This window comes from Takifugu flavidus, chromosome 1, assembly GCF_003711565.1.
Source record: "Takifugu flavidus isolate HTHZ2018 chromosome 1, ASM371156v2, whole genome shotgun sequence".
Classification (NCBI taxonomy): Eukaryota; Metazoa; Chordata; class Actinopteri; order Tetraodontiformes; family Tetraodontidae; genus Takifugu; species Takifugu flavidus.
The window spans coordinates 235674-261425 of record NC_079520.1 but is presented as its reverse complement, the minus strand read 5'-3'; the positions used below and the strand labels follow the sequence as shown (position 1 = coordinate 261425).

Sequence of the window (25752 nt, the reverse complement as noted above, 5' to 3'; positions counted from 1 at the left end):
TGCTGAGCTCAACCAGCCTCTTTTATCAGACTCACCTTTTTTCTTTTTGATGACAACGTGGTAAAATTAAACCTAGTTAATATCTGCCAACCTTCTCTGACACGATGCACGAGTGTCTTCTCTTCCTTCATCGACAGATGATTTTATCTGAGATGAGAAAAATCATCGTTTCAGAGAAATGCAGCATGCTCAGAACACGGCTGAACGCTCCAGCATTCCTCTCCATTCTTCCTCAGATAATCCATCACTGGGCTTTTTTCCCCGACGACACATTTTCTCTTCAAACATGCATGATTGAAACTGAACGCCATCCACTGTCCACCACCTCACCGAGCCAGACTCATCCTCAGACCTCCACCTCAACTGCTTAAATGCTGTGATGCCATTCATGTGAAGAAGTCTCAAGAATTCTGTGTTGACCTAATTGTTCTACTTTTTCCTGTTGCCCAGATGAAAAGGTCTTAGCTAGTGTGTCGAAGACAAATGAGGTGCTGGAGGCTCAGATGGAGACTTTCTGTTGTCAATCGGTGGGAGAATCCACCCACAGCACTGAGTTTTCTGAGATGTTCTCTGGGAGTTCCTCTGTGTCTCGGAGTGTTCACATTCAGATGGAGAGTGTGAGCTCGCTGCAGATGAGCAGCTTTGATTTCAAGCTCTCAGCCAGCCCAAAACTGCTGATGGAAATGAGTGATGTACGTGTGAAGAGCGGCGAGAGAGCCGAGTTCAGCTGCTTGTTTGATGGGCTGCCCCTCATCGGGGTGGTTTGGGACCATAATGGACAGTGTCTGGTGGACACAGAGCGAATCAGGAGTTCTCAGGCAGGGGGGATGCTCTCTCTGGTCATCCAGGGTGTTGGTACGGCAGACCAAGGTGTGTATCGCTGCACTGCCACCAACCAACACGGCCAGAACAGTTCCTCAGCCCAGCTCACAGTTGAAGGTGGTTAATCATTCATTTTCACATTTTCCGGTCCATCCTTCCTCTCCACCTGCTGCATTCTCTTCCTCCCCATGATTAATTCATCTTTATTACCTGTTCAGGTAGAATAGAACAATGACCTTTGTAGTTTATACCTTTTGTAGTGCTGCTGACCGCTCACTAACCTCATCCCTCCATCCTACTAACCACTTTAGTGTTGTACCAGTGTAAACTTTGACCCCTAATTGCTCTCCTCAACTTTATTCTCAAGCAGCTAAAGAAGCTTATGTCAAAGCAGAAACCCCCATCCCCAACGATTCTGTGCGTAAATCATGTCAGACAGACAGGGAGAACTCTTCAGACCCCCTCGACCAAGACAAGCAGGAGGCGCTGGAGAAGCTGGGCCTGTCGCCTCCTTCACACCAGAGACTGAACAGCCTGATCAGCCAACTGCATTTCCCAGATGTTGGCTATCATGATGGGCGACCTTGCTCAGACTTTCTCATCAAGCTCTCACCTGAACGCTTCATCACCAATGGAGATTTGTTGAATTGTGCTAAGAAGGGGTTCCCATGTGTCATTTGGCTTTACAACCAGTTGAATGTTGAGGAGTCGGTGTGGTACTCGGTGAAACGTGATGGGCCCCTGTGCCACATACATGCTAATGTGGGAGCTGGACTAAAGAGCTCGTACAGTCACAGCAAGCATGTGAGCTCAGCCAGAGATGCTGAGTGCAGCACAGTGAAGAAAGGTTGGCATCTGCATGCTTCTAGTCCTTCAGCTCTTCGTTTTACTCTCCACTCATTCACACGTTGTCCCACCAACACAGAGCAGAGGCACACTGCTTCACTTCCTCAGCAAGGGTTAACCACTGCGTATACGAGGGGTCGCTGACCTTCCCAGTCTGCAACACTGACTCAAACACAGACGGGGCGCTTCTGAGTGGTTTTCACAAATCTGAGCAAGTTTAGGCACGAGATGATATAAAACATGAAAATGCACTATGGATGCACAAGCTGTCCCCAAACTCTAACTGTCTCACACTCTGAGACATTTTTGTTCAGTCTAATCAGTCTCGTCTAATTTGGAAATGTTTGTGTCTTCACAGTAACTGCAGAGGAGGCGGAGCCTAGAACTCGTGTAGAGAAGGAAGGAAAAGGTAAATATGCCGGCGGCGCCCGGGCTCATTATTGTTCTGTTTTTGTCTCTAAGAGCAGAAGTTTCAGCTTCTACACTATAAATGGGTGGGATTTTATCTCATGTAAAGCAGAACTCCAAAAACCCTTCACACCTTCCTGATTTCATCCTCGGCCAGCCATTTGACAAACAGAGTCAGAAGACGGCATGTGGAGACAAACTGTCATTGCTGAGTCTACAACCCAGGCAGATTAGTCCAACAGAGGAGGTGCAAAGTCCTCAAGTCCTCTCCAACCCAATATCTCTTGATCCAGAGCAGATTAGCCATCAGGCAGCAGTTCTGGAGTCGCATGATCTACTAGAGAATCACTCAATGGTTCCCCACAGTCTTCTGCTCTTCCACTGAAACAAGATCACGTGTCTGTTTGGTTATCTTCTGTCCAAGTGAGAGCAACGATGCCTGAACAGTCAAAGGATGTTCTTTCTCTCAGGGAGTTAAACATCACCCAACAGTCAGAGGAAAAGACAAATCTCTAAGTCAGAGAGGACCCAACGGATCTGTTCTTGGCTCACCTACAAAGACATTTTAACCTCCTTACAGCTTTATGTGCTCCAACTCAACCATCTGTCCAGAAGGAACAGCCTGAGCCCCAGTAACACATCCATGAAGTGTTGGTAGTATTATGGGATATTGCATAGAGCAGAACAGGAAAGGATCCACCCAACAGTGGAGGACTACACTGTATGTTGGTGATAGGAAGTGCCTTAGCCCACCACCTCTGTGTAAGGATGGTTTTTCCAACTTAACATTCCATATTGGGCTGAGGGCTAAGACACTTCCTATCACAATGCAGTCCTGCACTCTTTCCACCAACAATCCAAAGGTTCACACTGTTTCAGGAGACTTGGTGATTCACCACCATGTGACCCAGCAGACAAACAGGAAGCACCCAAACCAAAACTAGGTGAACGACCCTGCCAACAACTCTCAGGTGACCACCCAGATCATTAGCATGCTAATGGTCCACAAGGGCTATATTTTCAAGCTCTGCCCATGGCAGGTTTAGAACTGAAGAAGCCTTCTGGAGAGAAGGTGAAACATCTTCAAGAAAAACCCCAACAAGTCCAGTCGGCACAGAGATCTTAATAGATGATATTCAAGAGCAGCAGCAATGAGCACTGATCCAATGAGGTTTCTTTAAATATCACAGACCTGGTAGGGGGGAAAGTCACATCATGACTTTATTTAACCAGATCAGAAGAAGATCAGAAGACAGAACATACCATAATAAATGCATAGATACATAAGAGTAACAGTTATTGGGAGCAATAACATTTAACATTGCCAATTAAAAAAGAGCGAGTGTGATAAGTGGTGGATTCCTGATCACTCACAAGATTCTTTAAGGTTCCAGAACAGAGTAGTTCCTTCAGGTTTAGAGTCCTCTGGTATTCCAGAGTAGTTCCTTCAGGTTTAGAGTCCTCTGGTATTCCAGAACAGAGTAGTTCCTTCAGGTTTAGAGTCCTCTGGTATTCCAGAGTAGTTCCTTCAGGTTTAGAGTCCTCTGGTATTTCAGAGTAGTTCCTTCAGGTTTAGAGTCCTCTGGTATTCCAGAACAGAGTAGTTCCTTCAGTTTAGAGTCCTCTGGTATTCCAGAGTAGTTCCTTCAGGTTTAGAGTCCTCTGGTATTCCAGAACAGAGTAGTTCCTTCAGGTTTAGAGTCCTCTGGTATTCCAGAGTAGTTCCTTCAGGTTTAGAGTCCTCTGGTATTCCAGAACAGAGTAGTTCCTTCAGGTTTAGAGTCCTCTGGTATTCCAGAACAGAGTAGTTCCTTCAGGTTTAGAGTCCTCTGGTATGAGATCCAGGTCTTTTTGTGCTTTTTTAAAGATTAATACGATTTTCTACTCTGATGAAACTTTGTTGTCATTGGAAAGCTTTGGCGTCATCCTCTTGCTTCCTTCATGTTGTCAACGAAAATCTGTCCCATCCCTCAGACAGTCGTGTCTTCTTGTTCGTCCACTCTTTTTTGCATATTTGCACTTTTGAAGACCTCCTGTTCATGACCTTTATTCCCTGTTTTTCTACTGCCTTTCAAAACCATGTGTTTCACTTCTCCATCTCAGGAACTTCTCCCTCCGTACCAAAGTCCGACTGCCTTCAGAATCCTTTTTCCAACTGTCTTTGTCTTGTTCTCTTTTTCTCTAATGCAGGGAAGCCCATGTTCACAAAAAGAATTGTCCCCATGGAGATAAATGTTGGCAATGCTGTCAAGTTTAATTGTGAAATTCAGGAGGCTCCAGATGTGAGTTTTGACTGGTTTAAAGATGGACACCAAGTCAAGGAGGGTGACAGATACAGGATCATTAGTCACTCTGGCACTTCCTGCCTGGAAATCCTACACCCAATTAAAGAGGACCATGGTTTATACACCTGCAAGGTGTCCAATCAGCATGGCAGTGATGAATGCACCGCCTCTCTCACCGTGACAGGTAGGAATGCTGCACGTTCCCGAACCCAAACCCGAACCCAAACCCTAACCCGAACCCAAACCCAAACCCTAACCCTAACCCGAACCCTAACCATTCCATTGTTCTGGTTAAGTTGGCAGCTGCTGTTGTGGCTGTTAATGTTGGGGATCACCAAAGGTTTCTTTTACCTGCAGGGGGAATTCTTTAGTTTGAGCCTCAATGGGTTTGGTGGGTTAGGCTTAGTAACTGAACCAGCTAGGGTTAGTATTAGTAACTGAACCAGCTCTCACTAACATGTCTTGTGTTTTTTTTCTAAATTCCTGTAGAACAACAAATCCATCCTGCCATTATCAGTAAGCCTGGGCCTCAGACACTGTATGTGGGCCAGAGAGCACTGATCCACTGTGTGATAAAAGGCTCTGATCCGATAAATGTTGTGTGGCTGAAAGATAACCAGACTTTGCCCAAAGGCTCTGAGAGATACCAAACCTCTTGTGAACAGAATTCACACACGCTGGAGGTTCTCCAGCTCAGACCCACTGATGCAGGGATCTATGTGTGCAGAGTGTCAAACAGTGTTGGGTCTGTTGAGAGCAGCGCGGAGCTGTGCGTTATTGATAAACCCACCTTTGTTAAAGCCCTGGTTCCGATCGCTGCTGTGGTCGGAGCTCCTCTACACCTGCAGTGTCAGGTAGACGTGGACTCCGGCGTAACTGTCACTTGGACCAAAGATGGTCGGAAAATCCACCAGTCTCCAGATTGCAAGCTCTTCTTTGAGAATAAGATGGTTTCTCTTGATATCCTAAAGACCACACTGAAGGATTGTGGGACATATGTGTGCACGGTGGCAAATGAAGCTGGGAGTTCAATGTGTTCTGCTGAGGTGAAGGTACAAGGTAAGAGCTGACAGCTTAACTTGCTCTTTGAAACTGTTGCTAATGTGCAAAATAAGCATGTTCTATGCTGTAGCCTCTCATATTTTGAAGCTCGTGCCATTTTCTCCAGACTCTTTCAATGCTAACATCTTCTTCTTTGGTAGAGCTAACAGGTTTTTCAAGTTAAAGTTGATGAAACTCTGGTGAAAAGTTCCAGCTTTAAGGTTTGTCTGCTGTGACAAAAGGGACCCATCAGAAGACAAGATGGTGGTGTCCACTAGTCAGGAGAGATGAGTGCGCATGTTCAGTCAGGGTCAGGTTTGGGCTCTCATTGGGAGTTGGGTTCATGAATAGCTGTGGCTAGAGGCCTTAGCTCTCAAAGGCCCTTTGAAACTCGATGGGGGTGAGTCGTAAAGGACCTAGGAGAGCCTCTCACTGGCCCCCACAGTGCTCAGACGTTTGTTTTGCTTGCAACCATGCAGATATTCACTGTATTGGAAATACTTTCGGAATAACTCAGGAAATCAACAAAACCAACAATCACACCTGATCACAGCACCACTATGGACATACAACTCGGTCCAGTAGATCATTCAGCACTGGAACAAAACTCCTCCATTGGTCTGTCAGAGCAACTATCTGTAGATCCGTACCTGGTCAGTGCAGGTAGAGGGTGCGTAGCCTCCTCACACTGGGCCTCAGTGACCAGTCATAGAATGAACATGAATAATCTCATAACATTCAGGATGCATCAAACTACTTTTGTAGATGAAACTGTTGCTCAGCGTCGCCACTCAATCACAATTCAGTCACTTTTACTCCTCACATACAGAATCTGGTCAAAAGAAAAAAAGGTCAAATGAAAAGTGAGGCTCATATTCTTTCAAGGTTGAGTACCGTTTATTTTTCCAGGCTAACAATCATCCATGCTTTTAATCCCTTCTGGTTAATGGTGACATTATGTATAAAAATTCATCTTCAATCTCAACATTTTCTGGACACAGTTTATCCTGGAGGACCAAGATTCATCTCAAATCATTCATTCACCACTGTGCTGCATTTCATGGCCAATCTTAAACTACAGTCGATGCTAGGTCTCCTTATATCAGATCTGCTGTCACATGCTACTAGCAAACCAAGCACCAACCGCTCCCTCCTGCCCATAACCAGCACCTCTGTCCCCAGAGTGAAAACTGAATTGGGGAAAAAGTTCTTTTGGTTCTTTGTTGTTCAGATTGGAATCAGCTTCAGAGTTGATAGTTGCTTTCTGCCAACACTTTACCGCTGTAGTTAGCAGACGTGGTAAAAAGCTGTGGTGGCGGGAAACATTTGGTGTAAATGTAGAGTTGAATTCAGTTCTGAGGTCTTGTGTTTTAAATGTATCATGTTTAAGGAAGAAATGTTGTTTAAAGGCTGTGTTTTATTTCTTATTGTTCAGTATCAACAGAGTTTGTCAAAAGGTAGAGTTAACCAGGTCCCTCCGAATAAACTTGAACACTCTTTGGTGCTTTAGCACGGCCATCTTTGGCAATAACACGACAGACATCGTCCCAGCTGTGCTCCACCGTACGTTAGCGGGTCCTGAACCACCACCCAATTGGACTTGATCTCAGTTCTGTCTACAGATGTTGAAAACGGGTCAGCATCATACAGCATATCAGGCTGGACCCGTGGAGTCAATTGTCTCTGATCTGGAATAAGATGCAGTAAGTTGATCCTTGTTCAAGCTGATGGAACGGAAGATTCCTGTAGATTCACAAACCAAGCTGACAGCAGAATGAGCTTCACTTCAGTATCTTCAACTCCAAACGTCAAACATTGACCTTGAAGAAAGGGAGTCAGGTGTTCAGTTCTCTATGCCCTTTAGTACCAGTAGAAACCCATTTCTCTTCAGAAGGGTTTTTGGAAGACCACCACTTTTTCTGCAGGCACTTGACATCCCAGAGAAACGCTCCTCACACGTGGATCTTGACTCTTCCTCAGGTGGAATCATCCCAGAGCTGCCACTGAACGTTTGTTGGGCTAAATTCTTTTTTGTCCACCAGTAGCACCACTCTCAATCCAGCCCCTCCTCAGCTCCAACATGTCCCAGTCATCTTCCAGAATCTTCTCTGAGTGACTTGATTTTAATAGTGGTAACTTGGTAACTTGATTCTTCATTTCACTTCGCAGAACCTCCTCACTTTGTCCAGAAACTTCCTGCCACTGCCTTTGTAGAGCTGCGTGAAGGCCACAGCTTTGAATGCAGGGTCAGCAGTGGTCAGTCCCTGAATATCTGCTGGTACAAAAATGATCAAAAGATCCATGATGGAAACAACGTAACGATAACATTTGTGGAGCCGACCGCCCGCCTCCAGCTGCACTCAGCAGTGTTTGAGGATTCTGGGGTCTACACCTGTGAGGTGCACAATGATGCCGGCAGTGCAAGCTGCAGCAGCGTTGTCACAGTCCAAGGTCAGCTGATAACCCTCCCACAGTGAAGCGCCACACGGAACCGTGTGCAACAAATGAGTGTTAATGTTAATACCTGTCAAAATACCTTCCAGAGCCCCCATCTTTTTTGAAAACTCCAAGCCTCTTAGAGGGTGTCAGAGGGAAGGATGCCAGCCTGCACTGTGAGGTGAATGGGACACCACCCTTCCAGCTAGCCTGGTACAAAGACCAGACGGTGCTGAAGGACAGCAGGAAGTATAGGATCGTCAAAGTGGGCGGCTCCATCACCCTTCACATTATCAAACTGGAACACGATGACGCTGGGACCTATCGGTGCCAGGTGTCAAACCACGTAGGAACGGTATCCAGCTGCACCACCATTAGCCTTAAAGGTGAGCAGAAAACTTGAATCATTAGACTTGGTCTTTCTCGGCTTTCTTCTCCTCACCCTTTGTCTCCATATCATCACTCAGAGCCACCAGCATTTGTCAAGAAGCTGGTGGACCAGTCGGTGATGGTTGGAGAGCAGCTGATTCTGATGGCTACAGTGAGAGGCTCAGAGCCTTTGGATCTCTCCTGGATTCAGGACAAAGATCACGTCCTTAGAGACGGTGACAATAGGAAGATCACCTTTGAGGATAATGTGGCCACTCTAATAGTTCCCAAAGCAGATTCCACCACTGCTGGAAGATACACGTGTCGACTGAGTAACGAGTCAGGATCGGTGGTGTCTGTCTCTCAAGTAACCGTTCTAGGTTGGTGGAACTCATTCTGGGTGGTTCTCTTGTGCTAGCTTTCTTCTACTAACTCCTTTCCTGATTTGTAGAAGCTGCCGCTGTTGTGGATAGTCCGGAGTCTTTGAATATACAGACCGGTGAACCGGTGGCTCTTGAAGTGATTGTTTCTGGCTCACCAGAGCTGAAAACCAGGTGGTTCAAGGGCAACAAGGAGCTCTCTGCTGGTACCAAATATCAAATGTCCTACACAAAGAGGGTCACCACCCTGAAGATTCAGTCTGCAGAGAAAGCCGATGCTGGCGAATACAAGTTGGAGGTGTCCAATCATGTGGGCGTGGCCTCCTGCACTATCAGTCTGGCGGTCTCAGGTCGGTGGCTGGTGAATAAGCTTTCAAATCAACTTAGGAACATTTGTTGGTTTAGAAACATACTTCACAGTAATGGCAAGAAAATGCTACTTATAATGCACGCGTATGTTTATCATTAAGTACAAGTCATCAGGTTTTTTTATTTTTTTACACCAGATAAGTTGATTGCGCCAAGTTTCATCAGGAAGCTCAGAGACGCCCACTTGGTTGTGGGTAAGTGTGGTGAACTGGAATGTAAGGTCATCGGCTCTGCTCCTTTAAGGACTTCTTGGTTCCACAATGGCAAAGAGCTAAAAAGTGGGTTTAATTATGACATCAGCTTTACTGATAATATCTGCAAACTGAGACTTCCAACAGTCCAGATGTCAGATGGTGGGAAATACACGTGTAAAGCTGCCAATGATGCAGGAACGAGTGAGACGAGCGCTTCAGTGGAGGTGACAGGTCAGTCCGACATTCCAAACTCAAGAATGCCTCTAAAGCACCAGACTTCTTTCTTTTTCCCTCATACTCTTCACTTTGAAACCAGAACCTCCAACGTTTGTGGAGACACCGGAAGCTCAAGAGACACTGCCTGGAAAAAATGTGTCTTTCTCTGCTAAAGTGAGGGGCAGCTCCCCTCTGAAGGTCAAATGGTTCAGAGGGTCCAAAGAGATGCTCCAAGGGCGTGGCTGCAACATGTCTCTGAAAGGTGACGTGGCCACTTTGGTGCTGAGCAGAGTGGAGATGCCCCATGCAGGAGAATACACCTGCCAGGTCATCAATGACGCTGGGAAGGAGAGTCGCACAGTTCATCTGTCTGTGAAAGGTTTGTTGGGCGTCACCATCAGTGCACGGACGATCAGCGCACACTCAATGCAACTGACCGTGCATTTGCCTCTCAGAACCGGTCCGCTTTGTGAAGAAGCTCCGAGACATTTCCTGCGAAAAGGGCAAGCCGCTGAAGCTGGAAGTCTCCTTTGCTGGCACGCCGAGAGTAAACGTGACCTGGAAGAAGGATGGAGGGCTCATTTGGGCTTCTTATCAGTACAACGTGATCACCGCAGGCACCTCCTGCATCCTGGAGGTTCTGAACTCAGACAGGATGGAGGCTGCTGGGACCTACTCCTGCCAACTCGACAACGGAGTTGGAAATGACAGATGCGAAGCAAAAGTGTCGATTTTAGGTAAAGTTACTAATTGTGCATGTTTTTCTTTGCATGAATCCAGAACTTATAAATATATAACCAATCATTGACTCATTTGTTGATGTGATTTAACCTGTGGTACTAATTCCTCATCCTCATCATCATGGTTGTCAATCCAGAACGTCCATCCTTTGTTGAGAGGATGGAGCCCGTGGAGATAAATGAGGGTGACGCCTTCTTGCTAAGGTGCCGCGTTGAGGGAACCCCTGAGATCTCTGTCGCTTGGTTTAAAGCTGGTAGGAAGCTGTGCGAGTCCGACCTTTGCTCCCTGGACTTCACAGCAGGTGTGGCCACGTTGAAACTCAGCAAAACGACAAAGTTCGATCGAGGAGAATACGTCTGCAAAGCCGAGAACTGCATTGGTTCAGCTTCTGCCAGCTGTCACGTGAGCGTAAAAGGTGATTGTTTGTCTCTTTGTCTCGGCTCCAATGGGACTGTTGTTCATTATCTGCACCGTTAAGAGGCCGATGTTCAGAGTCCAGGCCTCATCTTGTGCATTCCAGCTCCCCTCCGTCCTCCGGGCAACTGAAGGTGCTCATAGTTCCACTAGTTAGTTGGAGAGGTCCCTTTAGATGTAGCACAAATTTCCATCCATGGTAGCAGCAAGGCCACACAGAGCAGGAAGCCGACCCATTTCTAATCCCAACATTGCTTCTCTCAGAACCGGTGCGCTTTATCAAGAAACTGGAGGACACCACATTCTTGGTGGGCCAGCCACTCCAACTTGTCTGCACGTACTGTGGCACTCCGAGGGTCTACGCCACCTGGAAAAAAGATGGAAAACCAATTTGGGCATCTTATCAGTACAATGTGAAAACCACAGATTCATGGAGCATCCTCGATATCCTCACCAGCGACAGGCCTGATGCCGCTGGAACGTACGCGTGTGAAATTTCCAACGGAGCTGGAAGTGATGTGTGTTACGCTCGCGTGGGCTTAGGTAACGTCAGCAAGCTCAGCACTCACCTTCAGCTTGTAATGCATTCCTTAAATGCTGCATGTCTCATTCCTGCCTGCCTGCTCACGTACAACCATTTGCTGCTATTAATTAATTATTAATCCCAAACGCCGCTCCTCAGAACCAGCTCGCTTCCTGAGAAAGCTGCGAGAAACACATTTCAGACTGGGCGAACCTTTGACTCTGGACTGCACCTACACCGGAAGCCAGAGAGTGGCTGTGGTCTGGAAGAAGGACGGGAAGCTCATCTGGGCATCTTATCGATACAACATGAAGACCACACATGACACCTGTGTTTTGGAGGTTCTTGACACTGACAGAGAAGAAGCTGCAGGGACTTACACATGTGAAGTTTCAAATGCTGAAGGCACCGAAATCTGCCACGCTCGTGTGAAGCTAGGTAATCCCTGCAGGAACTCAGCCCATCACCTCATTATCAGCCTAAAACCTCACATTTGCATGAGGCGTAACAAATGTCGTTGCTCATGAGTTTCAAACCTGCACCAGCACAAAAACCATTCGGCAACACGTGCTGGTCCAGGAATCATCACAGGAGGAAAAGGTCATAGGACAGTGACACAAAAGTCCTGTACCAACGACAAATACTAACGTCCTCCTGGACAGCTAAAGTGCTTGTTAAAGAGTAGTTAGTAGTTAACCTTTAAAGCATTTTCACATGACCTTATTTCCTTATTTTACTCCATATCCTCATTAGTGTGCAACTCATTAATGTTCAGTGGTTTTGCTTCCTATAGAACCAGTTCACTTTGTGAAAGAGCTAGAGGATGTGACCTTTAGGGTCGGACAACCTCTGAATCTTCAGGTTATGTTCACGGGCAGCAAGCACGTGCACGTGAGTTGGAGTAAGGATGGTAAACCAATCTGGGCTTCCTACAAGTACAACGTTAAGATGGCTCATGGCTCCTGTGTCTTGGAGGTTCTAAACTATGACAGGGAGGAGGCTGCTGGGAGATATTCCTGTGAAATCTCCTGCGCAGGCACCTCTGCTGTCTGTCATGCTAATGTCACACTAGGTAACTGCTGCATCACGTACGCATCGCGCTAACATTGGGCTCTTTGACTAATGCACATGTTGCTTCCCTCAGAACCGGTGCGCTTTACCAAAATGCTTGAAGACACTATCTACTGCCTGGGTGAACCGCTAAGACTGACCTGCTTCTTTAGTGGCAGCCAGCGAGTTTCTGTGAGCTGGACCAAGGACGGAAAGCCAATCTGGGCTTCCTACAAATACAATGTCATACCCACAGGAAGCTCATGTACTTTAGAAGTCCTCAACAGTGACAGAGAGGAAGCAGCAGGATTATATTCCTGTCAAGTTTCTAATGCCGGCGGCTCTGCCGTCTGTGACGCTTATGTCATTTGTAGAACCTTTATGAAAGGTAAACAATCTTCTTATCCACTAAAAGTTCTCATAGACAGCAGAGTTCATCTGACTCTCCAGCTGGTGTCTGTAGCTCTCGTTGGCTAATAAACAAACAGACAAATGTTAAGCAGAAGAGCGAGAGGAGAGCACGTTACCGTGGCTGGAGCCGTGTCTGCTACTCTGAACAGACTCGGTCCGAGCCAGATCTCAAACTCTCTTGCTGGATCTGTGTTTTCCAGGACGCTTCGCTGCAGCTACAGATCAGACGCACCTTTTGTAAAGGCGAAGGTGCCCCAACCTTCCAGGCAGATGCCAGGAAAAGTAGCTGGCTAAATATTTCATTTAACATAAATCCTTGTTGAGGTGGCCGACACAAACACTTTCTTAGTTGTCAGCGTCAATTTCAGATGAAAAGAAGACAAACTGCAGCCGTGGGAGTCAGATGATCTCTGCATGTTCAGGCTTCTCGTCCTTAAATCGGAACTACTTCAGCAACATCAATGAATTCTAAAACAGAATTCATTTCACTGCTTGCTAATGTCACATTTTCATCTAACAACAATCACCACTCCTCACAGAACCGCCTCGCTTCATCAGAACGCTAAAAGACACCACCTTCAGAGTTGGCCAAGCGCTAACCCTTCGAGTGACGTTCACTGGTCGCCCAAAAATAAGTGTAAGCTGGAGGAAGGATGGAAAACTGATCTGGGCATCTTATCAGTATAATGTCCAGACTACAGACTGTGGCTGCAGGCTGGACGTCCTCAACAGTGACCGTGAAGAAGCTTCTGGAAGATACACGTGTGAAATTTCCAATAGCGAAGGTTCTGATATCTGCCATGCTAATGTGAAACTAGGTAAAGTCGCCAAACGTGCACAACGAGCTGAAGCCCGTCTGCATGTCATAGATTGTGGATTCCTTTTCATCATCTGCATGGAATCATGAGGGGTTTCAGTGACTCGTGACTTTGCTTCTCTTGGTACCTGTGACGCTGGAGTGCATGTTCCCCGTCAGCTAGAAGGTCTACGTGACAGAAGGAAAAGAAGAAAAGCCCGTCTGGGCTTCTTACCCACATGATGCCAGAACGATGGACTGCTCTTTTGTGCAGTGCTGAAGGAAGTGATGCTTGCCGTGGTTATGTTAGCATACGTACCATTATCAGCCTGCGGTCATGCTAGCGGTTGCTAATGCCTACGTCTGAGTAATTGTGCCTCTGTGCTTGTTGGGAACAAAATGAAATTCTTGTCATGAAAAAGGTCTCCGTCACTGGATTTTGGGTTCTGTTTGAAGGATTTGGAAAGAAAGTCGTTTGTGTCCATGAGACTACACAAACTTGTCAGAATTGGTTGGAAATGTGTGTTTCTGTTTCTGATGGTTCCTGATTTCTGAAGCCAATTTCTTCTTGACATCTCAAGTGTTGAATTGTTTTCATCTAAAACTGTATCCTGATTTTTTTCCCCTCATGAACAGAACATAAAATGGCACCAAACTTCACACGGAAGCCTCCCAAGTCCCTGATGGATTCGGAGGGTAAGACCGTGAAGATTGAGGCTCAGCTGTCGGGGTCACAACCTCTGACCGTCACCTGGTCCAAAGACGACAGTGAAATCTGTGGCAGCGACAGATACGAAACGAGCTTTGTGAACAACATGGCCGTGCTGAGCTTGAGGAGCTGCTCCAGGTCTGACAGCGGGGTCTACACCTGCTCTGCCTCCAACGACGCTGGAAAAGCTTCATGTCAGGTTTCTGTCACCATCTCAGGTATGACGACATCATCTCAAGGGTTAGGGTACAGTAGAGGGTTAGGGTTAGACCTGTTTGTCTCTGTGAATCAAAACCTTTTTGAGCTTTGAAGATCTCTCATATTCAGGGAGAATAAATAAATGAGTCCTTTAGGTTTGTGGGTTGGTTATCATATTAATGTTGTACAGTAGAGGGCCAGGACGCTGCCTCAGGGTACAGTAGAGGCCAGGACGCTGCCTCGGGGTACAGTAGAGGGCCAGGACACTGCCTCAGGGTACAGTAGAGGCCAGGATGCTGCCTCAGGGTACAGTAGAGGCCAGGATGCTGCCTCAGGGTACAGTAGAGGGCCAGGACGCTGCCTCGGGGTACAGTAGAGGCCAGGACGCTGCCTCAGGGTACAGTAGAGGCCAGGATGCTGCCTCAGGGTACAGTAGAGGGCCAGGACACTGCCTCGGGGTACAGTAGAGGCCAGGACGCTGCCTCGGGTACAGTAGAGGGCCAGGACACTGCCTCAGGGTACAGTAGAGGGCCAGACGCTGCCTCGGGGTAGGGGGAGGGGGTGGGGGTACAGTAGAGGCCAGGACGCTGCCTCAGGGTACAGTAGAGGGCCAGGACGCTGCCTCTGGGTACAGTAGAGGCCAGGACGCTGCCTCAGGGTACAGTAGAGGCCAGGACGCTGCCTCAGGGTACAGTAGAGGGCCAGGATGCTGCCTCAGGGTACAGTAGAGGCCAGGACGCTGCCTCAGGGTACAGTAGAGGGCCAGGATGCTGCCTCAGGGTACAGTAGAGGGCCAGGATGCTGCCTCAGGGTACAGTAGAGGGCAGGACGCTGCCTCGGGGTACAGTAGAGGCCAGGATGCTGCCTCAGGGTACAGTAGAGGGCAGGACGCTGCCTCGGGGTACAGTAGAGGCCAGGACGCTGCCTCGGGGTACAGTAGAGGGCAGGACGCTGCCTCGGGTACAGTAGAGGCCAGGACGCTGCCTCGGGGTACAGTAGAGGGCCAGGACGCTGCCTCGGGTACAGTAGAGGGCCAGGACGCTGCCTCAGGGTACAGTAGAGGCCAGGACGCTGCCTCAGGGTACAGTAGAGGCCAGGATGCTGCCTCAGGGTACAGTAGAGGGCCAGGACGCTGCCTCAGGGTACAGTAGAGGCCAGGACGCTGCCTCAGGGTACAGTAGAGGCCAGGACGCTGCCTCAGGGTACAGTAGAGGGCCAGGACACTGCCTCAGGGTTGTTACTGAGATCTTTGCATGTTGTTCAGAATTACAAAGATGCCGTCTTGCCTTAAGAGAATCGAACTGGATTCCTTTAGTTTTTCAAAGACATTTCACTTTTTATCCAAGAGCTTCTTCTGAAGTTCGAACTGAAGAGCAGAAGTCATAAATGAGGAGGAAAAACTAAAGGAAGTCCAGTTGAATTTTCATAAGCCAAGAATTCTCTGCATGACTGAGAACATTCCTCAACATTCCAAAGACGCTCCAATGAGGTTAGCTCAACATTATGTTCAGAGGAAGGTGGTGGACATCCAAGACAGCTCGTGAACCTGTGTTGGATGTTTTGGGTGAGGTTCAGGAGTTGAGGGGGCATTTCTGTGAGTGAAGTAATGCCTTCTACCTGAGGATGAGGATGTTGTTGTCCACAGTGACTTTCTTGTAGGCAGAGAAGATCACAGTGATGTTCTTTCCAAGTTTTGCAACACATTTTTGTTTGGTTGCAGAGAGTGCTTCTACATTCAGAGATATGACGGTCAGTTCTGGCTTTGGCTGCAAGCACTGGCCTCTTCCTGATCTGGACTGAAGGGCTTCTGGCATTTACAGAACTTCCTGACATCTCTTGGCTTTTGGCTTGGCATTTAAAGGGTTCCAATTTGTAATATTCATCTGGGAGTCACGTGAGGAGAATCATGAGGGACCCCCACATCGTCAGGAGAATTCATGCTGAGGAGTGAAAATCTCCCATTCCTTGAAGTCACACATACCTCTGATTCCTACAATGTTTTAGTCCAGATAAACGTGACAAGATTGTGGCGTGATGCAAAGATGTCGTGTTTTCTCTCTGCTTCTTCGCCTTCACGTTACTGATTGAGAGTCTCTGAAGCTGTTCTGCTTCTTTTCTCATGGCTTCTGTAGAGTCTACCCAGGCACCAAAGTTTGACGTCCCATTGGAGTCGGTTACCGTGAAAGAGGGTGAGAAGCTGCATCTGAAATGCCACGTCATTGGTTCTCCTCCACTGAAGGTTCAGTGGATGAAGGACAGGAGGGAGCTGAAGTCCAGCAGAGAAACACAAATCACATTTGTTGATGGAAGTGTTTGTTTGGAAGTCAATGCTGTCTCAAAAGGTGAAGCAGGAGATTACCTGTGCAAGGCTAGCAATGCAGCAGGAAGCACCTTCTGCAAGGCCAGAGTCACAGTTAAAGGTACTCTTTTGCTTCTTTTTATACTATATTCTGCTTTTAAGGGACCTTTTCTTAGCAGCTGATTTTCTAGAAAATGCACTTCTGTCACATGGTTGACACATGAAATAGACTTTCAAATGTTGTCAGCTCTGGTGCTACCTTCTTTCCCTCTAACTTTTCTTTTGCTCTCAGAAAAAGGACTCAGGGGTGTTCCTGCTGAGGCTGCCATTCCAGTTATCCCCCCCCCAATCAGAAGACTTGACAACCTTTTCTTCATCGAAGAACCTAAAAACGTTTCTGTCCCAGAGAGTAAGTGGACTCCCTGCAGTCCTCAGCTTCATGTGGATCAAGAAGAGCAGCAGCATTTTCCTTGTATTATTAGACGAGCAGAGAAGGAAACGTTGCATCTAAACTAAAATTCCCAAACACCAACTTTTAAAAAAAATAAAAAATGTTCTAATTAAATGAAATGTGGCTTTTCGTGACATTTGGCTTCTTCTCATCTTAAAGAGGGAACAGCAAAGTTCATTGCCAAGATTGGAGGAGAGCCCATCCCTAACGTGAAGTGGATGAAGGGTAAATGGAGGCAGATCACCCCTGGTGGCCGGATCTCCATCCAACACAAAGGCCAGGATGCCAAGTTGGAGATCTCAGAAGTGACAAAGTCGGACTCCGGCACCTACAGATGTGTGGCAAGCAACAAACATGGAGAGATTGAGTGCAGCGCCGAGATGGAGGTTACTAAAAAGCAGGAAGTAGAAGAATTCGGGGACGTTAGATCAATGCTGAAGAGGTGAGTGTTATTGGTGGGATCAGAACATCAAGCCAGATCCTAGAGTCTGAGATTGGATCTCATGTGATGTAATGTTTGTCAGGACTCCCTCAAAGCAAAAGAGTCCCAAGAAAGAAGAGTTGAATATTGTTGAGCTACTGAGAGGATGTGATCCCAAAGAATACGAGAAGATCCTGCAGGAACACAACATCCAAGACTACCGCAGCATTTTACAGGCCATGGAGGTCCTAAAGAAGGAAAAGGAAGCTGAAACTGGGAAAATGGTGAGAGAAAATGTGGCAGAAAGTCAAGCTGACTGTTCACAGCCTCCTTCCAGCCGTTATGCTCAGGTGATCTAACATCTCACAGACATGAGACAAATTGTGCTTGTGTGTGTTGCAGGAAGTTGAGGAGGTGGACATGGCTCGGTTTATCCGGCAGCTGGAAAGCCACATTTCCACAGAGGTATACGTTGTGAGCAAATGTGTAAAATGTCTCCCAGGTTGATCATTTTTAATCCATCTTCAGTCTTATACAGGCTTGTTACACAAACACAAACTTTGACCAGTTCAATCAAAACAGTTCTTCAACTTTCAGCCTGTGTCGGTGCTGGAGGACATCACTGACCAGAAGACAGCTGAGAACCAAAGCGCTATCTTCAAGTGTCGAATTCAGATCAACTACCCAGAGATCTCCCTCACCTGGTACAAAGGAACCCAGAAACTGGACAACAGTCTCAAGTACGAGATCTCCAGCGTGGGCGACCTCCACTGCCTGAAGGTCAAGGACTGTGACACGAGGGACGAGGGCAACTACCGCGTGGTGTGTGGCCCTCACATTTCCAACGCCAAGCTGTCCGTAGCAGGTAAAGTGTCCTGTTGTGTTTGTCTCCTGACAGCTGATTTCTGCTGCGTTCTATCATACTGGTGAGACCTGAGGCAGAACCTGCTGGAGTCACCAGCAGGTTCTCGCCAGCCTGTTGCTACCACAGTCTAAACATCCACGGGAAAATATAAAGATGCTCCTCACTCTTATCCTCGCTGCTCTGCTACCTTTGGTTTACCTTCTCGTCAGTGTGAGCTCCTGACCAAGACTGCATCTTAGTTTTAAGTATCTTTACATATGAAGACCAGATGATAACCAGATACGTTTGTGACCACTCCGTCAGGCCTGAGCCACCGGGAGAATCAAATGCACAAAGGTCGAAACAGCGCAGAACTTTACCTGTCAGACAAAGGTCTGTACTTTCATCACTTGGCTAAAGATGCTTAAGCTCAAGTGCCTCAACACTTAATCTCGTGTGCCCTGTCTCTTCGCAGAAGTAAGGATGGGGCAGGTTCCTCAGGGTGAGTATTTAATGCTGAACCGGCCGTTCACACTTGATTTGATCACTGGTCCACGTGGCACAGTGGCTCAATCTGTCTGTGTTGAACCGTAGACGTCCCAGACGCGTCGCTTCAGCTCCCCCAATCAGTGTCTCTCTTTGTTCAAGGTCAGAAAGTTTCCACCAATCAGATTTGCTCCCACCTCCATCAGCTGATTCCTTCTAAAAATGTTCTTTTTCCTAGCCAACGATTCATCCCAGTATTTTCTTTCTGAAGACCAAACAAAACAGAAAGGTACAAAATGGTGGCATTGTACCAGCATGTGACTTTATAATGAGCCGCCATCTTCATCTTCATCGTCTTCATCGTCTTCATCTTCATCATCTTAATCCTCATTCTCATTGTCTTGAGTGTCTTCTTACAATGAAAATAAACAGTTTTGATCATTTCTGCTAAATAAAGATAAAAAAATGAGATTGCAAATTTTATTCAACCTTTTTGTGGAATAATGAAGGATGAATTAGATAATGGATCAATCCTCGTCTGTCATGTGATCTCTGAAGAGGGTCCTCTTCAGAGGGTGTCTTTGTCCCTCTTTGTCTCCATCGATACGTGTGCTTCATTTCATCACGTGCTGCTGCCGTTACTCCTCCGTCTGCTTCTCTTTTCCTCAGTCTGTTTTCTTTCTTCAGAAGAGAGAAAACTCCCTGAAGACCAGGCTGAGAGGACCCAGGTGGAGGAGCAGACTGAAGGTACGTTGGCTTTGTGGGCACTGATCAAAACTGTGCTGGCTCTCATAGTTCTGTCACCATAGCAACACTACAGCTGGTCTGTAATGTTCTGGTGAAGTTCCGTCATCTAACTCCTCTTATTGATCAGCTGCTCTCAGGGGCTTGTGGGCTTTATTGGCAACCAAAGTCAATCGAGCATTAAATGATCTTTGTCTGAAGTTTGTTAAACATAAACTAGTTTGATCCTCTGTTGTCCTCTTTGATTTTACTTCATGAGCTCTTAAAAGTCTGAAGAATGAAGACTCTGAAAACTTAAACCTCTTTGTTACATTTGAAGAAGCTTCTTCAACCAAAGAGGTACTGGTTAAGGTCACAGTTCCCAGGAAGGTCTCTACAGAAGTTCAGAAGCCCAGAACAGTGGAGCCAGACCCAAAATTGGCACTAAAGAAACAAGAAGCAGCTGAGCCACAAGTTTCTCACCCCATTCATGATGCAAAAGCACTGAAACAAGAAGCTACTTGCAGAAGAGCTGAACCTCTTACAGCCAGAGGTAAAATTGTGTTTATCACATCTTTCATTGAAAACTTCTTTAGTTTGATGTTTGAACATTGGAGTCAATATTCTTGGCAACTTCCCACTGAGAATCATTCATAAAGTTGTAGTTTTAGCTAGCTGTGTTAGAAGCCTTGTTTCCATCTCTACACTCATTGATGAACATCAACATGTTCTCTAAAGAGCTTCCAGTCGTTGAGGAAACCGTAGTTGGACCAGCTGCAGTCAACATTAGCCGACCAACACAGAAACATGGTCCAAGTGAAGGTACTGAACGTCCATAATTCTTTCACAGACCCTTATCTTTGGTAGGGTTAGTGGTTCCTGTGGAATAAATAATTCCCAAATATGTTCTTTCAAGTGCAAATTAAACCCAGAGAGGAAGAACAAGCTGTGTCCATGATATGTCTGTCAAGTTCTGCACATGTTTCAGGTAATGCTGAGGTGTTGTGCTGTCTCTGACGTGTGATTGTTTTTGTCCTTTTGCATTTAGTACCTCTTTGATTGTCTTTATTCCGACAACTCTTGACCTGAATCAATAACGAAATGCTCTTTAACACTGTCTCAGATCACTCTGAGTTATCAAGAAAGCCACTAAACCATCTGCTGGCTGGTAAAAATGATCCAAAGACGTTGGATCCTGACACACGGCTAGAGTGCCAGGAGGAGTTCCCAGAAAAACCCTGTAGTGTTCAGGAAGAAACACTAAAGAAAGTTCTAGAAACAGCAAAGAGTCCACCAGAGAGCTCTATGGCAATAATGGAAGAAACAAACAGCAGGCCTCCAAAGGAGGTCCAAGACCATTTGACAGAAGCAAACCAACTTTTCCAGACCGAAAGCCTCCAGCAGCACCAAGGTAAAAGCAAACATCAGCCCCTGTTACCTGCTTGATGAATCTGGGTCATCTTTGAATTTATGCTTTGATTGTTGTGTGACAGCGTAACGTCTGTACGAAGCCTCTCTGATGTGTTTTGATGTGTGTTTTTGAATGCGGTAGTCTGAGCAAAGTCACCTCTTTGACCACCACATGGTCTAAATCCCCAATCTTATTTCCTAAAACACCACAGTTCTGAAAATAGAAAACGGATCAAAGAGGTCTCTGGTCCAAGAAGTTGAACTCATGGAAGGAAAAGTGGAAGTCTCTGATGTCCGAGAAGACAGGAGAGAGATCCAGTCTGCTGAAATTCATGTAGAAGACAACCCTGAACACACCAGTCTGAGGAAGGACCACCATGCCAGCGTGGGTTTTCCAGGTCTGAAATCTAGTCTTTCACTGACGGAAGCATCTCCTCCACAAAAGCTGCAAATGGATTCCAAAAACGAGGCAGTGGCCTCCAAGACCAAGAATGGCAATAAAGGTGAAACGTTGTCACCTGACGATCAGCTTGTTGAAGCACCTGAATCCGTATTATTAGTCAATCATAAAGAACAAAGTTTCTCTTCAGACAAAGTTCTTGTTCAGCCTAAAAGCTTCGTGACTTCCAGAGAAATAACTGTTAGGAGAAAAGACGTGACTCAAACTGTCTCTGATAAAATGAACGAAATGTCTTCTGGAAGTGTCTCTTCCGAGCAACAGTGGACTGGTCTTTTCAGTCCTCCACAGAAAGAGAAGCCCAGGAATGACATCCAGGAAGATATTTTACTTCTGGAGCGATCTGCTCTACTGGCTTCGGCCAAAGACTCTTGCATCGATAAAGAAAGCTTAGTCTCTTTGCTTGGAAACAAGAAATTAGGAGCTCTTTCCAGAGGCATGTCAGGTGTACCACAGACAAAAGTCCTTCCCTCTGACGAAGGTCATCAGAGTAGGAGACCTTCTGCCATGAGGCCAGCAGACAAAACGGGCCCAGCTGAAGCTCCAGCGACAAGACATGAGAACAACCCAGACAAGGAACAAGCCGAAAAGCCCCAGACAGGTATTTGTTTTTCTTGAGCCGCAACGGCTCGTCTTCCCTTTAAGATCATTCCTTCACCAAGAACACATAAAAGCAAGTTGAACATCCATCTTCATCTCCTGCCTTCTTCATGTTTCTTCTTTCTTGGTTTCATTTGTCAACTCTTTTGTCGGGAACAGTCCTGACTGTGGTTTTCCTGGTTGTAATCTTGATATCTTGTATTCACCAAGGATCTCCTCCTGAGGAGAGGAAACCATTGGCAGCAGAACCAAAACCCTCGCCGCCTCCTGCCACTAAACTTGCTCCTCCCACAGGTACTCTCTTCAGGTTGCAACCAACCATAACTTGGTCTCTTGTCAGTGCTGTTTCTACATTTGTGGTTCTGATGTTTTTCATCTTGTAACTCCAAGGATCTCCTCCAAAGGATGAGAAAGCCTCTGCAGCATCAAAGCCATCATCTGCTCCTTCAGGTAGCTTCTCGTTTCCTTCAGGACATCTCTGTGCTGATTTCTTGTGTCTTGGCCTTGGTCTGGATTTTGGTGTCATCTTTCTTAAAGTGCCTGAGAGGAAGCAACCATCTGTCCCAGTACCAGTGTCTCCACCATCTGCTCCTGGTTCAGCCAAAGCTGGGGCACCTTCAGGTACTTGTTGTGTGAAGCTTCTTCATCTGCTCTGGTTTTTGTGTTCTTACCATCTGTTTTCTGTGTCAGTGTCTTGCCAGTTACTTCTTCTTCTGTCCTCTCTTTCATGGTCTTTTCTATCTTCTCTGTCTACAGAGGATAGTGAAACATCTCCACTAACACCAAAGCCTCCAGCAGAACAAGGTAGTTTGTCTGGTAGTGTGGACATTAGCGTGGACGAGTGGTTCTGTTGAGGCGGCTTAGAAAGATCCGTGTTAGTTATTTCATCCAAATGATGTCCTCATAACATAATGTTGTCCAAATGATGTCCTCATAACATAATGATGTCCTCATAACATAATGTTTTCCAAATGATGTCCTCAGAATATAATGTTGTCCAAATGATGTCCTCATAACATAATGTTGTCCAAATGATGTCCACACAACATAATGTTGTCCAAATGATGTCCTCATAACATAATGTTGTCCAAATTGTGTCCTCATAACATAATGTTGTCCAAATGATGTCCTCATAACATAATGTTGTCAAAATGATGTCCACATAACCTTAATGTCCAAATGATGTCCTCATAACATAATGTTGTCCAAATGATGTCCTCATAACATAATGTTGTCGAAATGATGTCCACATAACCTTAATGTCCAAATGATGTCCTCATAACATAATGTTGTCCAAATGATGTCCTCATAACATAATGTTGTCCAAATGATGTCCACACAACATAATGTTGTCCAAATGATGTCCACACAACGTAATGTTGTCCAAATGATGTCCACACAACATAATGTTGTCCAAATGATGTCCACACAACCTAATGTTGTCCAAATGATGTCCTCATAACTCCAGTGTCAGTGGTGCAGGACCGACCTGCTCATCCAGCCGTGAAGGCTGAACCTTCTTTTCTGCCCCAGGAAAGCCCACCTGAAGGTAACTTGGCATGAAAGCTTCAGGTTCTGCTCTTCTGTCTCTTGTTTCAGGGCTTTCTTACTGCATCATAACCAAAAGGACCTCCAACTGTGACTGATGCCAACATTGATTATCAGATCTTTGTGTTGTGGAAGTCAGATGCTGTTGCATGATAAAGAACTTCCTGTGACAATACTTAAGGTCCTGTGGTTTGACCCTATGTAGCTCCGGGTACTTTTCCTAAATTCCGTTATAAGTGGAGAGATCCAAAAAGGGAAATCAATGGCTTTTGTTATTGTTAATATTCCACTGAACTCATAGATTGGAATCTTGTTTTGCAGACAAGGAACCAGTTTCTGCACCGGGACCAACTAAAGGTACGATAATTCTATATTTTCCAATGTTACTTTGAAGTTGGTTTCTTGAACTACAAAGATGTTTTTCATGTTCATGTGTTATAAAAGTGTGAGTTTGAGAAATCAGAAGGATCCAGAGGCTCTCCTGAACTGCTGTGTAAACGAGGCATTACAGTCCCAACAGTTCATCAAGTTCACAGCAGAGCAGACCAAAATAGATCGTTTCAAAGAACCAAAGAAGCAAAAATCAACCAACAGAGGTGACATCGCAGAGGAACCGGTCAAACCACAGAGTTCAAGGCGCTAAATAAGAACTGTAGACCTCCTGTAGGCACCCAAGAAACCTAAAGGAATATTAAATTAGTTTAAAATGATCCCTGCTAATGCCAAAGTATGTGAGGAAGATTTGACCCAAGTTGCATTTTATTTTGAGACTGAAACCAGAGCTTAGATAACAGTAGCAATAGATCCCTGTCCTAGACTCTAGGACCTAGAGCAGTCAAGCACCTGAGATACCACTGAGGGATCAAACATCTAGTGACCAAAACCAGTATCCAGGGAAAATCCACCTGGTTTTGGTTTTAAAAAATAAAAACTATAGCGTCAATCATGAGAGACAACTGTGACAAACCTTTGAATCATGAAGAACTCCTCCACTCTGTTTCTTAGATGGGAAACCAGCGGAGGAGCCCCCAAAAGGCCGAGGTCGAGGATTTGGAGGTATGAACTTATGGGCTTTGTGTTGCATTTAATCATTAATATTTCATATGAGTACAAGGTCTTGTCTTCATCTGCTTATCCGGGACCGGATCACGGAGGCAGCATGAACATCAAGAATGCCCAGACTTGGTCCCCCCCAGACACTTCTTCCAGCCCTTCTGTGAGGATTCCGAGGTGCCCCAAGGCCCGCCGAGAGACGTGGTCTCTCCAGTGTGCCCTGGGTCTCCTCGGGTCTCCTCCCAGTGGGAACTTGTATAGATGGGTGTGGCCTCTGTGGCTAAGGATGAGAACATGGTAGACATTACGTTCATGGGATTCTGGCTAAAATTCGAAAGACTTTGGACCGTCTTCAGTTTGTGTTGATAATTTTGAATATGGAGAAAATGAGTTTTTTGACTGAATTCTGCAATAAACCTGCAAAACTCCCCAAACCACATGTGTAATGTTGCAGTGAGACAAACCCCCTCGCCTGGGGACAGTGGCAGGGGCCGAGGCCTGAGGCCTGGTGGGAAGGGTCCTTCACCACCAGAGGAACCTTTTGGAGGATTTAAGCTGAAGGCTGTCCCGTTAAAGTTTGTCAAGAAGATTGAGGACATCGTGTTGCAGGAGGCAGAGTCCATTGGCTCCTCTGCTGTCTTTGAGTGTCAAATCTCTCCATCCACCGCCATCACTTCATGGATGAAAGATGGCGGGAACCTACGCGAGGGGCCCAAGTATAAATTCACAGCCGATGGCAAAGATCGAAAGTTGAACATCCTTGATGTTCAGCTGTCAGACACAGGTGAATACACCTGTGTGGCCAGGAATGCTGGGAAAGAGATCACATGCACGGCCAAGCTGATTGTTGAAGGTACACCTGCCAGCGAGTCTTATCTTCTGAAGCTCTGTAGCCATCCAATCAGTTCAGATATTTAAATCCACGTGTGTTTTCCTCCATCAGAGCTGCCTGTTAAATGGGTGAAAGAACTGGAACCTGAAACCACATGTATGAAGGGTCAGCCCATGTACTTGACCTGTGAGCTCAACAAAGAGCGTGATGTCACCTGGAAGAAGAACGGCGCTGTCCTGAAGAAGAAGGCTGGAAAAGTAGCTATAAATATCATTGGTCTGCAGCATGCTGTGACCATCCAGAACGCCACCGAGGAGGACTCTGGTGCCTACACATGTGAGGTGGATGGACGAGACGACGTCAACACCACAACCAATGTGAAAGTCATCGGTAAGTCATCGGTAGTTCCTGGAAGAAGAA

General features: G+C 46.3%; 1 protein-coding gene across 1 annotated transcript in view; it reads left to right on the top strand.

Annotated features, from left to right (window-relative positions):
• The window catches only part of LOC130536639 (titin-like), a 135437-nt gene that overhangs the window by 17400 nt on the left and 92285 nt on the right, over positions 1-25752 (top strand). The window contains exons 36-76 of the mRNA XM_057052736.1: positions 451-939; positions 1193-1669; positions 2027-2077; positions 4267-4545; positions 4851-5420; positions 7572-7853; positions 7946-8224; positions 8306-8587; positions 8659-8937; positions 9094-9381; positions 9467-9745; positions 9822-10103; positions 10244-10522; positions 10786-11064; positions 11204-11482; positions 13938-14228; positions 16341-16628; positions 16800-16916; positions 17118-17400; positions 17483-17663; positions 17782-17844; positions 17977-18244; positions 18548-18616; positions 18699-18725; positions 18818-18871; positions 18948-18998; positions 19397-19456; positions 19773-19985; positions 20171-20254; positions 20349-20420; positions 20556-20843; positions 21055-21900; positions 22110-22193; positions 22290-22349; positions 22437-22520; positions 22656-22703; positions 23368-23448; positions 23769-23804; positions 24453-24503; positions 24955-25353; positions 25444-25722. Coding sequence (XP_056908716.1) covers positions 451-939; positions 1193-1669; positions 2027-2077; positions 4267-4545; positions 4851-5420; positions 7572-7853; positions 7946-8224; positions 8306-8587; positions 8659-8937; positions 9094-9381; positions 9467-9745; positions 9822-10103; positions 10244-10522; positions 10786-11064; positions 11204-11482; positions 13938-14228; positions 16341-16628; positions 16800-16916; positions 17118-17400; positions 17483-17663; positions 17782-17844; positions 17977-18244; positions 18548-18616; positions 18699-18725; positions 18818-18871; positions 18948-18998; positions 19397-19456; positions 19773-19985; positions 20171-20254; positions 20349-20420; positions 20556-20843; positions 21055-21900; positions 22110-22193; positions 22290-22349; positions 22437-22520; positions 22656-22703; positions 23368-23448; positions 23769-23804; positions 24453-24503; positions 24955-25353; positions 25444-25722 — 9051 coding nt within the window. The remainder of the gene's footprint in view (positions 1-450; positions 940-1192; positions 1670-2026; positions 2078-4266; positions 4546-4850; positions 5421-7571; positions 7854-7945; positions 8225-8305; positions 8588-8658; positions 8938-9093; positions 9382-9466; positions 9746-9821; positions 10104-10243; positions 10523-10785; positions 11065-11203; positions 11483-13937; positions 14229-16340; positions 16629-16799; positions 16917-17117; positions 17401-17482; positions 17664-17781; positions 17845-17976; positions 18245-18547; positions 18617-18698; positions 18726-18817; positions 18872-18947; positions 18999-19396; positions 19457-19772; positions 19986-20170; positions 20255-20348; positions 20421-20555; positions 20844-21054; positions 21901-22109; positions 22194-22289; positions 22350-22436; positions 22521-22655; positions 22704-23367; positions 23449-23768; positions 23805-24452; positions 24504-24954; positions 25354-25443; positions 25723-25752) is intronic.